The sequence below is a fragment of the Drosophila subpulchrella genome, chromosome X (genome assembly GCF_014743375.2).
Source record: "Drosophila subpulchrella strain 33 F10 #4 breed RU33 chromosome X, RU_Dsub_v1.1 Primary Assembly, whole genome shotgun sequence".
Taxonomy (NCBI): Eukaryota; Metazoa; Arthropoda; class Insecta; order Diptera; family Drosophilidae; genus Drosophila; species Drosophila subpulchrella.
Window position 1 is genome coordinate 246,208 of NC_050613.1, and position 12,744 is coordinate 258,951.

The 12,744-nt window shown below is 34.8% G+C and overlaps 1 protein-coding gene across 3 annotated transcripts in view; it reads right to left on the minus strand.

Moving 5' to 3' along the window:
• LOC119556205 (sodium/potassium/calcium exchanger 3-like) overlaps positions 1–12,744 on the minus strand; it is an 85,944-nt gene that overhangs the window by 69,164 nt on the left and 4,036 nt on the right. For 2 of the 3 annotated variants that reach the window (XM_037868163.1, XM_037868162.1), the window contains exon 2: positions 7,204–7,602. In XM_037868163.1, the coding sequence (XP_037724091.1) occupies positions 7,204–7,237 (34 nt within the window). In that variant the 5' untranslated portion in view covers positions 7,238–7,602. Of the gene's footprint in view, positions 1–7,203; positions 7,631–12,744 lie in introns of those variants that run through there. The other variant, XM_037868165.1, reaches the window with a different exon arrangement.

A 12,744-nucleotide genomic window follows, 5' to 3' on the forward strand; every position in this document is an offset into this window, starting at 1 on the left:
TGGCAGCTATATGATGAGGTGTCCGATTTTATTTAAATTTGAAAATCGCCTTTAATAGTAAAAAACCCTAAGTGGTAACCTAAGGGTCTAACGCCTGCGCATTATACATATGTTATGTAAGCTTATTGCCGCAAGCGTGGGATCAGTCCCACGTCGAGGCGGACAATTCGTTGTCTTTCTTTTCTTAGCTCCTTAATATTTTAATTTTGATAAAAGTTGGGATTTAGTTAATCTGATTTTAAACATTAAATGACTGTTATAATACCATTTAACCTTAAAAATTAGGTATGGTTTTTTTAATATTAATAATAAAAAATAAATATTCCCAAACAAAATTCATTGGAAAAATTGGGATAATAACTAGAAGAGAGACCACGACGTCTTTCAGAAGTTAAGTTACTTGGTTTTTATATTTATATTTTGTAATTAATAGATTTATTTCAGTTCTTATTTCAGTTCTAATTTAAATCTAAAAGTTTGTTCACATCAGAATCCACGTGTTTAAGAAAAGGAAAGAAAAATAAGCTGACAAACAAGATCAAGCAATCTCGTACATCACCGTCAGGGGTCACATAGGGGCATTTCCAGGGGTCGCGAACGTACGTTCGTACGCACTTAGTGCAAATAAAAAAAGAAAATAAACGTTTTCTGAATTTTTTTTTTATTCGATAGCATTTTGTTAGCCCTTAGCTTAGTGTAAATGATGGGATTTAATGAGCTATCATTTTCATAATATTGGCAAAAAACATGCGGTCGCGAACGTACACAAAATGGAAGTCGACTTTGGCTTAATCTAGTAAAATGCAAATATCTGCGAATCGGGACGGAATATTCTAAAGCAATAACTTTACTTTTAAAATGGATTCATGTAGCTTTCATTCGAGTCTGTTCCCAAGGAAATATCTCCATTTGTTATTTTTTTATTGAATTAAGTACCGGTCGCGAACGTACGAATTTTCCATGTTGTTTTATTAACAGTAAATTGAAAATTTTTTGCCCTCTTTGGATTTTTATCTTCTTATTAGATTGTAATAAAGAGATTTGGTAGAATTATGAATATTTTTTTTGTTTCGGTCCTGGCTGACCATTTTTTCGGATTTGCCCATATACGAAAAACAACCAGAATAAATCCGATTCCCAATTTCTTTTTTTTATACCCTTGCAGAGGGTATATTGATTTCAGTCAGAAGTTTGCAACGCAGTGAAGGAGACGTTTCCGACCCCATAAAGTATATATATTCTTGATCAGCATGACTAGACGAGTCGATCTAGCCATGTCCGTCTGTCCGTCTGTCCGTCCGTTTCTACGCAAACTAGTCTCTCAGTTTTAAAGCTATCGGGCTGAAACTTTCCCAAAAGTCTTATATCTTTTGCAGGTAGTATATAAGTCGGAACCAGCCGGATCGGACAACTATATCTTATAGCTCCCATAGGTATAATCGGACATATAAATGAAAAAAAATTATAACTTTGGTGTTTTTTAGCATATAACCTCCTAAGCTTGGAAATAACAATTTTTAAATAATTTTGAATTTTGAATTAAATTTTATCGAAATCGGACGACTATATCATATAGCTGCCATAGGAACGATCGGAAAATTTGTGGAAAAATATATGAAAAAAATTATAGCTTCGGTGTTTTTCAACATATAACCTCTAACGCTTGGAAATAACATTTTTTATTTAGTTCTGAATTTCGAATTAAATTTTATCAAAATCGGACGACTATTTCATATAGCTGCCATAGGAAGGATCGGAAAATTGGTAGGAAAATAATATGAAACAAATTATAGCTTCGGTGTTTTTTGACATATTATCTTATACTATTGGGAATATCATTTTTTGTGTTTTTAAATTTAATAATTATAGCTGCAAGGGTATATAAGCTTCGGCTTGCCGAAGCTAACTTCCTTTCTTGTTTTTTATTAATTCTTCCTTTTAAATTTGTAGAAAATGTTAGTGTTTTTTAGAATTACATTTTCTACAATTCAAGGCTTGCTGTCTGTGGCACCAAAAGTATGCCGATTTTTTAAAATTCTGCCCGATTTTGTTTTCTGAGAGCAGTTACAATTTTTAATTGCAAGACTTTTTACTGTTTTTTTTAGAAAATAACGCATTTGATTTCCAAAACCTACTTTCTTCAATACAGATAAAGTCGCCATTAAAGCTAAATCATAGTCGATTTTCTAAAAACAATGGCGATTTTCGCGGTTTTTTTTCTTTGAGTGAAATTAAGCTATTTATAGTTATTTTACCAGAAAATGATCGCTAGTTTCACAAACTCGTGAAACTAAAGTTTATTATATCGAGCTGCTTTACACAATTCAAGTGATTTCATGACCCTAATATAAAATTTGGATACGCACATACGATATCTAATGCTCAGGCAGCGTTACTTGTTCTAAACGAATTGAAGTCGTATTTTTAAAAACACCGCAACGTTCGAGAGTAAGGCACAATCAACGCAAAAAAGTATGCGGTGTAAGGAGAAACACTCAAAAGTTTGCTTTTATGCGCTGCGTTCTCGCACAATATTTGTTTTGCATTCCATAGCTCTGTCTCTACATAGACTGGAAATCGGCACTGCAAAACTCACATATGTATGTACTTAGAAGAATTACAACATGCAAGAATATAGATCAAAGTTTACAGTTGCTTTTGTTAACCAAAGTATACATTTTACCAAAGCAACAGGTGCATCTAATGTTTGGTACCGCCTAAAAACAACGCACAAAAGAAACGAGTAAAGGAAACACCGCGTAATTTGTTGATGTCGTGCTCGGGTTTAAATGCTGAAGCTGTAACGAAATTGTCTTTTCTTCTGCTTTCTCGTTATGTATGCGGGTTTTCCAAAAGTCATAGAACTAAAATTTGTTGTATCTAGCTGTTTGGCACATTAAAAGTAATTCCAGCACCCAAAAAAACCTTTTTGCGACAGACAAACAAGCCGACGCAAGTGTTCATTTAAAATAGTTCCTCCAAAGCTTATTTATGGAGTAACTTTTTAACGGAGCGTCGGATCTAAGCAAAAGAGGTGTCATAAAGCGCGAAATTTTAGCAACACTATATCTACAATGCATAAATTTTCATAATTTTTACTTTCACACAATTGCAGCTCTTTCTCGTTAACCATTTCATAGATTTTATCAGTCATCGCCAACGTCAACTCGCTTTTGTTTAATAACTAAAGAGAAATCTATAGTCGAGTGACTAAACTATTATGTACCCGTTACTCAGCTAAAGGGTGCGCGAAGATAGATATGCAAGCAGCAAAGCGTGGTCAAGATTGCATGGCGGCATCTAGCGCCGATTACAACATTTGGTCAAGTGGGCGTCAGATAAGCTCTGGCGTTATGGGCGTTCGAGTGGGCGTGTTAATCTTTTTTAGGTCAATCCTAAACTATTTAAATAAAAAACTAACAAATTAAAACGCGACGTAAATTAGATTTGAATTTCTTTTTTAGGGCAAAACATACCACTAATTTTTTTTAAAAGAATTATTTTTTCTAGAGCAAAAGGCGAGTTCGATATATTTTCAAGAAAAAAGCGCCATTGGTTTAAGAAAAATATTTTAGCTCTCATTCTCAAAATTTTTAAGGACGAGATTTCGCAAGCCTAAGACCCGTTTTTTAATGTCAAGAACGATTTTTCTTGTTTATCGCGTTTTAAAATCACGGGCGATTTTGGAGTTGTTAACTGTTTTTGTCGGTCGGAACCTTAAAATGTTTTATTCGATCTACTAAGTAAATACACTTTCTAGCTATTTCCGTTTGTGCCTATTGCAATTAGACAATTTTAGTAAAGGCATCGTCATTAGCATTTTAAAAAACCTCTTCAACGACATATATGTACAGTTGCGGCAACAATAATAGCACCAATGTGTAGGCAATTCTTCTTTGAGCTACTAAATGGTCATTTTTTGCAATATTTTTATTCTGTTTGTAAGGGTAAGTAGGGTTACATATCTACTAACTAAAACAAAAGTGGTACGCCCACAATGCGGATGGTTTTTAAAACTTCGATACATTTATCATAAAAGTAGCAAAATTATGCGGCAACAAAAATAGCACTATTAACGGTTTTCGTCTTAAAACTTCATTTGCTCAGATTTTTTTTGGATGTTTTTCGTTTTGTTATATTAAGAATAAGTACTACTAAGTGAATTGGTAAAATATTGAATAAAATAGTGTTCCCAATGGGTGATTAAGCGCACTGTATTGGTACAAAAAGCCAATTTATAAAGGCAATGCAAAAGATAAGTTTAGTTGAATCGTCGAATTCTTTAAAATAATGATTTTTAGTTACCTAAAACAAGAACACAAAAGAATAGCACGCAGTGCGAAAGCCGCAATGACCCCATAACTGTAAAAATGTCATGTGCATGAATGCAAGTAGGACCCGTTTAAGCCGCCTATGAAGTTGCATTTTTTTTTTATTATTTGTAAGTACATAAAAAGTTGGATTTAATGTACATAAACAAAAATGATGCGCTTGACGTCCAAAAAAAAAAATCTCCCTAGACTGCAGAGCATGGGTGAATTTGAAGTACGAGTCTTAAATAAGGCCCACAATTAAAGGGAAACTCTTTTATGGTCTGGCGGCGGAAAATTGCTTATGTTTGATGAAAAAGGCTTAAAATACACCTCAGATAACCTACAAATCAAAAATTGAGTTCCCAATTCACATTTGCAAAGAATAATAATGGTGAAGCAAATATCATGGTATGGGCATATACTCGTACTATAATAATGGTACCAGGTCATAATGTAAGCCCATACAGGATCAACATGTAAACTTTGATAGCTCAGAAATTATGATGCAATTATATTCGTAATACAAAATTATTTTATTTTGGAAGCTTTACCACGATTATAAACCAAAAAAATCTGATAGAAAGTCGTCTAAAGTATCAAAACCCTTAAGCTAAATGGTATAATGGGGACCTTTTAAGCCCCAGAACTAAAATAAATCGAAAATCTTTGCAGAAATGTTAAAAAACTATGTTTTTAATGCCAAACTGAAGAAAAAAATCTGCCCTGGAGCTATTTTGAAAGAGTCAAACAACAATTTTGCCAAGGAAAGGTTCTGGTGTCTAGTGACGTCAGGTCGGTCGTTGTTGTTGTTGTTGTTGAAGCCCAAGCTTTAGAACAATATTTTTTTTAACTTAGGATGTATAAAATCATACATTTCAATCAAAAAAAATTTTCAAATCGCGGTTATTTTTAAGTTTTTAAGCCTTTTCTTTAAGTGGTGCTATTTTTGTTGCCGCATAATTTTGCTACTTTTATGATAAATGTATCGAAGTTTTAAAAACCGTCCGCATTGTGGGCGTAACCACTTTTGTTTTAGTAAGTAGATATGTAACCCTACTTACCCTTACAAACAGAATAAATATATTGCAAAATATGACCATTTAGTAGCACAAAGAAGAATTGCCTACACATTGGTGCTATTTTTGTTGCCGCAGCTGTATGTACATTTTCCGCTAAACTAGCGTTGTTTTTAAAAAGTCGTAGAACAAAAGTGTTTTATCTCGGGTTACATAAAGAAGTCAAAATTAATTGAGGAACCTGAAACAGCGATTTGATTCATGTAAACCCACAAGCAAACGGACAGAAATTTTCATTTTGAAAAGTCATTCAAAATCTTGTTTTGCGAGTAACTTTTGATAGGTGCTTCGGACTTTAGCATATAAGTGTCATTCGACATTGTATTTTAAGGATCAGATCGACAGATCAAATTTTTCATAATCTTTCCCTTTACACTTTCAATGCTCTTTCTCCCAAGCCAATTTTTTAAGTCTTGGTATGCAATACTTTTAATTTTCGCGGTCGGACCTTCATAGCAGATTTTAATTTCTTCGTCTATATATAATAATATATACATATATGTATAGTATATATTCGCACACTCTCCTTGTGCGCTTCGTAACTACGTGTAGTGCCGTCCACAGTGACACTATTTCTTAAAAATATTTTTGTTAAATTCAACCTGGTGGGTTCGAGACTTTAAGTCAACGGAAATGGTCAATTTGTCCTATATAGTGATCCGAACTAAGATATATATCACATACCTTTTACATACGTTTTATAAAATACAATACCTCTTAATTCTTCGAATAAATATATTAAAAATGTTTTCCGCTTTAGGTAGGTTTGGTTTTCCCGGTTTCTTTTAATCAAAGTATAGTTTTGAAATCAAAATTAACTCGAGATTTTGTAAGGTGTTATGCGAAATAAATATACAATAATACTATTTATGTTCTTAATTCCTTCGACTTACCTAATGTTCGCTCGATCGGACAACCATTTTATTACCTGGAGGCATGAATGCACTCGACTATAGCGTTATTCTAGATTACTTGCTTATGGGATATTGCGCATACGCCTCATGGTGCACGCGATTTTATAGTTACATTTAACACTGCACATGCGCCCCATAGCATGTCATTTTAAGGAAAGAAATTAAATAAATAAACTGAAACTAACTTGGAAGTACACCTAAAAGAAAATCTTAATAAAAGAAAAGCAAAAAAGAAAAAAAACAGCAAACAAGACATAGTTTTGGTTGTCAGTGTGAATAGCAAATGTCATTAAAATCACTTAATGAGCCAATTTAGACAATTGATCCATATGCCTTAGTTTACGCGTACACACTCATGTTCACACACATGCACTCGCGGGGCCATAAAGAGATCCGCACATACATATATATATGAGTAAAATTATGCAGAAAAAACCGTTTTCCTCGGCTTAGCCCTGTGTAAGTATGGGACCTATGACGTTATTATACGCACACACACACACACACACTTAATTGCACTGCATTAAAATTATTCCATCTCATTCGTGACTTAATTGATTTATTAAATTTGTTTCTCTCTTTTTGTCGCCGCCGTAGGGCCGTCACACAAAACATAAAAATAACAGAAAAAAATTTGAATAATTTACGATCGATGTTTTTTTCTTGGAAATTAGTTGAGGAGACACTTGTGGCATAAACTTTAAACTTATCTATAGTTTTTGAACTTTTGTTTTTCCTCTCGGTACGATTTGTTTCTGTTTTTTTGTGTTTTTTTCAGGTTAATTGATTGAGAGGGCACACTTTTATGCGGATAATTGTAGAATGATAGGCATAGCTTATCTCAATTTTGGAGCTTATTACTAGCTTAGCCTTTAGCTTGTTAGGTTGGTGATTATGTACCCGTAGTGCTGCTAAGACCCCAATAGTCTTCCATTGCTGCACGGTGTTGTAGTGGTGATGGACACTCGTAAACTGCGATGCGCCGTTGTATGAAGCGCAATCTCAATCCCCACTTCAATGGTGTTGATTTTCTCTTTCCTTTTCTTTGCCTTTAGTCTCTTTTAGCTCGGCTTAAGTGAGACGGCGAGAGTTATCTCAATTTGCGCTAAAGATCCAGATTCACAATGGCTCGTAGAATCCCCTGGTAGTTGGAATTGTGGGTGTTGGATGGCGGATGACAAAACGGAGGCAATTGAGGACCAGACACAAACTGCCACGCACGGACACCGCACAAACACGTACACTATTACACCTCGGCAAGACGCTTCTGCATCTCGATCCGTTCGAAAGTCGGGCGATCTGGCGATATATGTATTTTTTAAAGCATCTATGAAAACCGTATGCATTTAATTTTTTGATCTTTCAAAATTGTCATTTACAAGGCAAGAACCAAGGGAAAACAACACGTTAAAAAAATAACAATAAAGTCAATTAATAATTCCTATATTTAAGATTCTAAAAGTAGCATATGTACATTTTTTCTTTTTCCGCTATACGAATTCATGTTTTTCTATATTGTTAAAGGAAAGGAAAATAAATTTTCAGACAAGGAATATTCATATGTAGGAGTAGGTACATATTTGCTTGGAAATTTTTAAGGTCCTACTCTCATCCGCCTATAAGGTGCGCATTGAGAAATTTGAGGTATACCAAACGAAATTTTTTGAAAAAAACGCGTTATGGCCTTGTGGCCTTGACTTGGATGAAAAGTCCGTTGTGTCTAATTCTGACTTCAGTTTTCCCTCCAAAAAAGAATGCGGTATTTGTCGTTAATTTTTATACCCGTTACTCGTGGGTTAAAGGCTATACTAGATTCGTCGGGAAGTATGTAACATATATTCTTGATCATGTTCACTAACCGAGTCGATGAAGTCATGTCCGTCTGTCCGACTGTCTGTCTGTCCGTCCGTTTGAATGTTGATATCTCGGAGAGTACAAAAGCTAGAAAGTTGGGACTTGGCATGCAGATTCTTCAGGTTCTGGAACAACGCAAGTTTGATTCAGCACGCCACGCCCACTCTAACGCCCATAGAGGACCATAAACCTGCGCTAATACCTGTCTAGTGCCCACATGCTGAAGGTTTCTGTAAAAGTGTAAATACCATTTTGTTTTGATTATCAATATCTATCTTCATGTTAAAATCGGACCATCCAATAAAAAGTTATAAGCATATAAGGAAATCGACGCTAGGTGGCATCGTTGCGGGGTGTGCCACTGTGAACGGTCGCTTTTCTGCATATCTCCATCTTCTCGCACTCCCCATAGCATAGACAACCAAAAATTGTAATTATTGAATACATTTTTTGCAAATTTTATTCAACCATGTGAAGAAGTGAAAACAAGAATTTTGACCGCCCTAAAGTATATACATATATATACATATATGTTTATACAAAAACTTTTTGTTGCTGGCTTCAGGAAGAAAAATATTTATTCCTGAATAAAAAATCGATTTTTGACTATCTTTAAACTAGCAATTCTGTAGAATGACATATAAATTCATTCGATACTCGTGGAGTAAAAGGGAATTCTGTATTCGTCGGAAAGAATGTTATAGCAAGCGCTTCCGACCCCATTAAGTATATACATATATATTTTTGATCAGGATCACTAGCCGGTCAATCTAGCCATGTCCGATTGTCCGTATGACCGCTGAGATCTCGGAAACTATAAGAGCTAGAATGTTGTAATGCTTCCAATCGACCATAACGATAAAACTCATCTAGCGCCGACCCTTGCAGGTCGTTCCTGTGGGAACAATGTATATACAGACCTACAGAGATATTTCTAAGCGTAGAAGATAATATATCAAAAAAACACCGAAGCTATAATTAAAAGAAAATATTTTTCATTACTTTTCCGATTATTTCGTTACGACCCAGTTCGTTCCATTGCAAACTTCTGACTGAAATCATCAGAGGGTATCATATGCAAGGGTAGAAAAACACAAAAATCTTATTTTTTTAAACCCCATGTAACCCCTTGAAGAATGCTTTAACTAGATTCTACAAATACATACAGAATATTGTAGATTTGGTAGATAACAATATTTACTTATATGAATGCAGAAATAATAAAGATTTTATCAAGTATCGTCATATCTCTCTCAATTTTTTAAAAGTTGAACTCAATATTTTAAGTTCGTTTTTTCTAGCACTTAAACTGTAAGAGCCAGTTTTGAGCGGCTTGTAGGCATTAAAGTGGTCGTGGCATATTCGGGTTACAAACTTGCGCTGTGTACGAAGCTAAGGAATCTAAATCTAATATTCTCAACTCTGTTTTATAGTTTAGGAGATCACAGCGTTCACACGGACGGACAGACAGACGGACATGGCTAGATCGACTCGGCTTTATGGGATCGGAAACGCTTCCTTCCACTTTTTATATACTTTCCGACAAATCTAGAATACCCTTTTACTTTACGAACATCGGGTATAAAAAGCTCTGGCTACCTAAGGACTGGCATATTAATCCCGATAGTCTCGGAAAGGTATTTTCCCGAAAATGGTTTTTGCGACGGTCACGATTCCGCGTATGTCTTATCGCTTTTCCTTGCTTCATATAAGATAAAGATCTATTTAATCGCAAAACAAAGGCTTATTCATTTTTTTAATATTTGATTATTTTGAAAAATAAATTTTTTGTTCAAACCGTCGCCATTTCCGCTGTATCGAAAATATGCGAAACTCCTTGGTTCAGTGACTTGATACTTAAAGCAAGAAAAAACGCTATAGTCAATGGCCTCGACTATTAGATACCCGTTATTAAGCTTAAGGGAGTGCGAGAGGGATGGAGATATGCTTAAAGCAACTCTGCTTTTTTCACTAGCACACCTAGCCTATAGCGCCAGCTATCTTTTTCTTCTATAGCGACACCTTGCCTATAACGCCAACTAGCCTATAGCGCCCCTAGCGGCTTGTTGGCGTATAAGTAAAAACAGGCGTTTTGCTGCACGTAGCGTGCAATCTCGATTGAATTTGCAAAATATTGATTATTATTTCGTTATAACTTTATAATGAATTGTCCGCATTGAATAATTAGCTTGTAGGTGGGTCTTGATAATAAGAAACAAATCTCATTTACAAAATATTAAAAAATGTGGGCGCTAGAAGGTTTTAGTGTTATGGTCGTTTGTGGGAGTGGCACCCTGGTGAAACAAACTTGCGCTGCACAAGAAGCCAAGAATCTACATGCCAAATCCCAACATCATAGCTTTTATAATTTCCGATCTCAGCTTTCATACGAACTGAAGAACAGAAGAACAGAAGAACAGACGGACGTACGGACAGACGGACATGACTAGATCGACTCGGCTAGTGATCCTGACCAAAAGTATATACACTTTATGGGTTCGGAGACGCTTCCTTCTACCTGTTACATACTTTCCGACGAATCTAGAATGCCCATTTACTCTACGAGTAACGGATTAATGACTAACTAATTTGTTGTTCATTTTTGATTCGCATAAGCCGTTCTCCGGGAATCGGGGCCGTCGCGAGAACTTGAAATTATTTAAGGTCAGTTTCTACAACTACAATATTTTCTATTTAAAAAAACTGAAACTATTATTATATTATTATGTTTAAATTGTATATATTATATATATTATTTAAATTGAATAAAACGTTACATCCATATAAAAAAATACAGAAATCTGTTTTCCGCGGTACAAGTGTATATAACAAGTTAGAATTTTCCGTTTCTAACAAGGTTAAATCACTGATTGAATTAGCTTTCATTGTTAAAAAAAGGGAGGACAAAATAAGAAATGTTTGGGAAGTTTAATATAAACTTGTGATTAAAGACAACAGTAAGTATCAGTGATAAAATATGATACCAATGCGGTTCTTATGGTAAGCCTTAAATGCATAATAGAGCACCGTAAGCGCGGGTAAGACATAACAATTTCTAATTTGTTTGATTCCCTCGATCAATGTCCCAAAATAATCTTCGGCTACAGTAAATAAAAAAAAAGTGATCTGGTTCGTATTCGTTTTTATCAAATTTGCATGCCTTAAATTAACTAAAATTGTTTAAATAATAATTTATAATATACAGCTGGGCTCCGGCATTTACTTTCACAATTTTTTTTTCGTTTTACTTTTCAAAATGCTTAAATTGGTGCTTCGGTTTACGCAAAACTAATTTTTGCCTGCGTTATGAAAGGTAAAAGGCTTTATATACACATTACCCGTAGTGTAAAAGGGTATACTAGAATGTCCGTCTGTCCGGACCAGTCATTCAAAAGTTATAACCAAGCAATATAGTTAATAAAGCCATGCAGCTTAAACCTTAATTAGTATATAAACATACCGATAGTTCCTATGTCAGCTATAATTTTTGCATTTAAAATTTTGAAATTCTGAAATCGTGATGCCCCACAATGTAACAGAATATGATCAATATGATAAAAAGGTATATTGTAATAGGAAAAAGTATGTAAAAGGTAGAAGGACAAGTGTCCGACTCTATAAAATGTATGTACATTCTTGATAGAGATTTCTAGCCAAGTCAATCTAGCCATGTCCCTCTGTCTCTCCATGTGAACGCTGTGATCTTGGAAACTATATGGGCTAACGCTATTAACGTTCACAGATCGCAAAAGTTTGTGGCGTCCACATTTGTAAAGATATATTTCCCGTGTTAATTAACACTTCATTTTTCAATATCTTTTGATGTGCCAAAAGTTGATTAAATCGGACTACTAGTTAATAAGTTAAACTGTTTATCTGAGAAACGGGTACATGATAAATGTGGCATTTTTTCTAATTTTTTTGAGGTCGTTTGTATGAAAGTTTTAGGATATAGTTGTCTGGTCCGGCTCGTTTCGACATTAATAGAACTTTTGAGAAAATTGCATCCCTCTAGCTTTAAAACTGAAAGACTACTTTGCGCATAGACTAGACCGACGTCTAGTGATACTGATCAAAAGCATATAATCTTTATATTCACTGCGTTACAAACATCTGACTGAAATTATAACACTCTCTTTAGGGGTATAAGAAGAGGGAACACTATAGGGAGTGTGCCGGAGATATAGATTTGCAAGCGACAAAGCCACTGTTTACGATTTCCTGAACTGGCTCTACCTTGTGGTAAAAATTTAATTGCTTATAACTTTTTAATAAATGGTCCGATTTGACAAATGTTTGCCATGTATGTGGCTTTTGATAATGAAACAAATCCCATTTACACTTTAAAAAAGTTTTCTAAAATGTGGGCGCCACACAGGCTTTTGCGTTATGGGTTTAGCTAAATCAAGCTTGCGATGTTGACCAAGAATCGGTAAGCCTAATCCCAATTTTCCAGGTTTTATAGATTTCGAGATGTCAGCGTTCATACGGACAGATAGACCGACAGACGGACATGGCTAGACTGACTCGACTAATGCTCCTAATAAACCATATTTATACTTTATAGGGTCGAAGACGCTTTCTTCT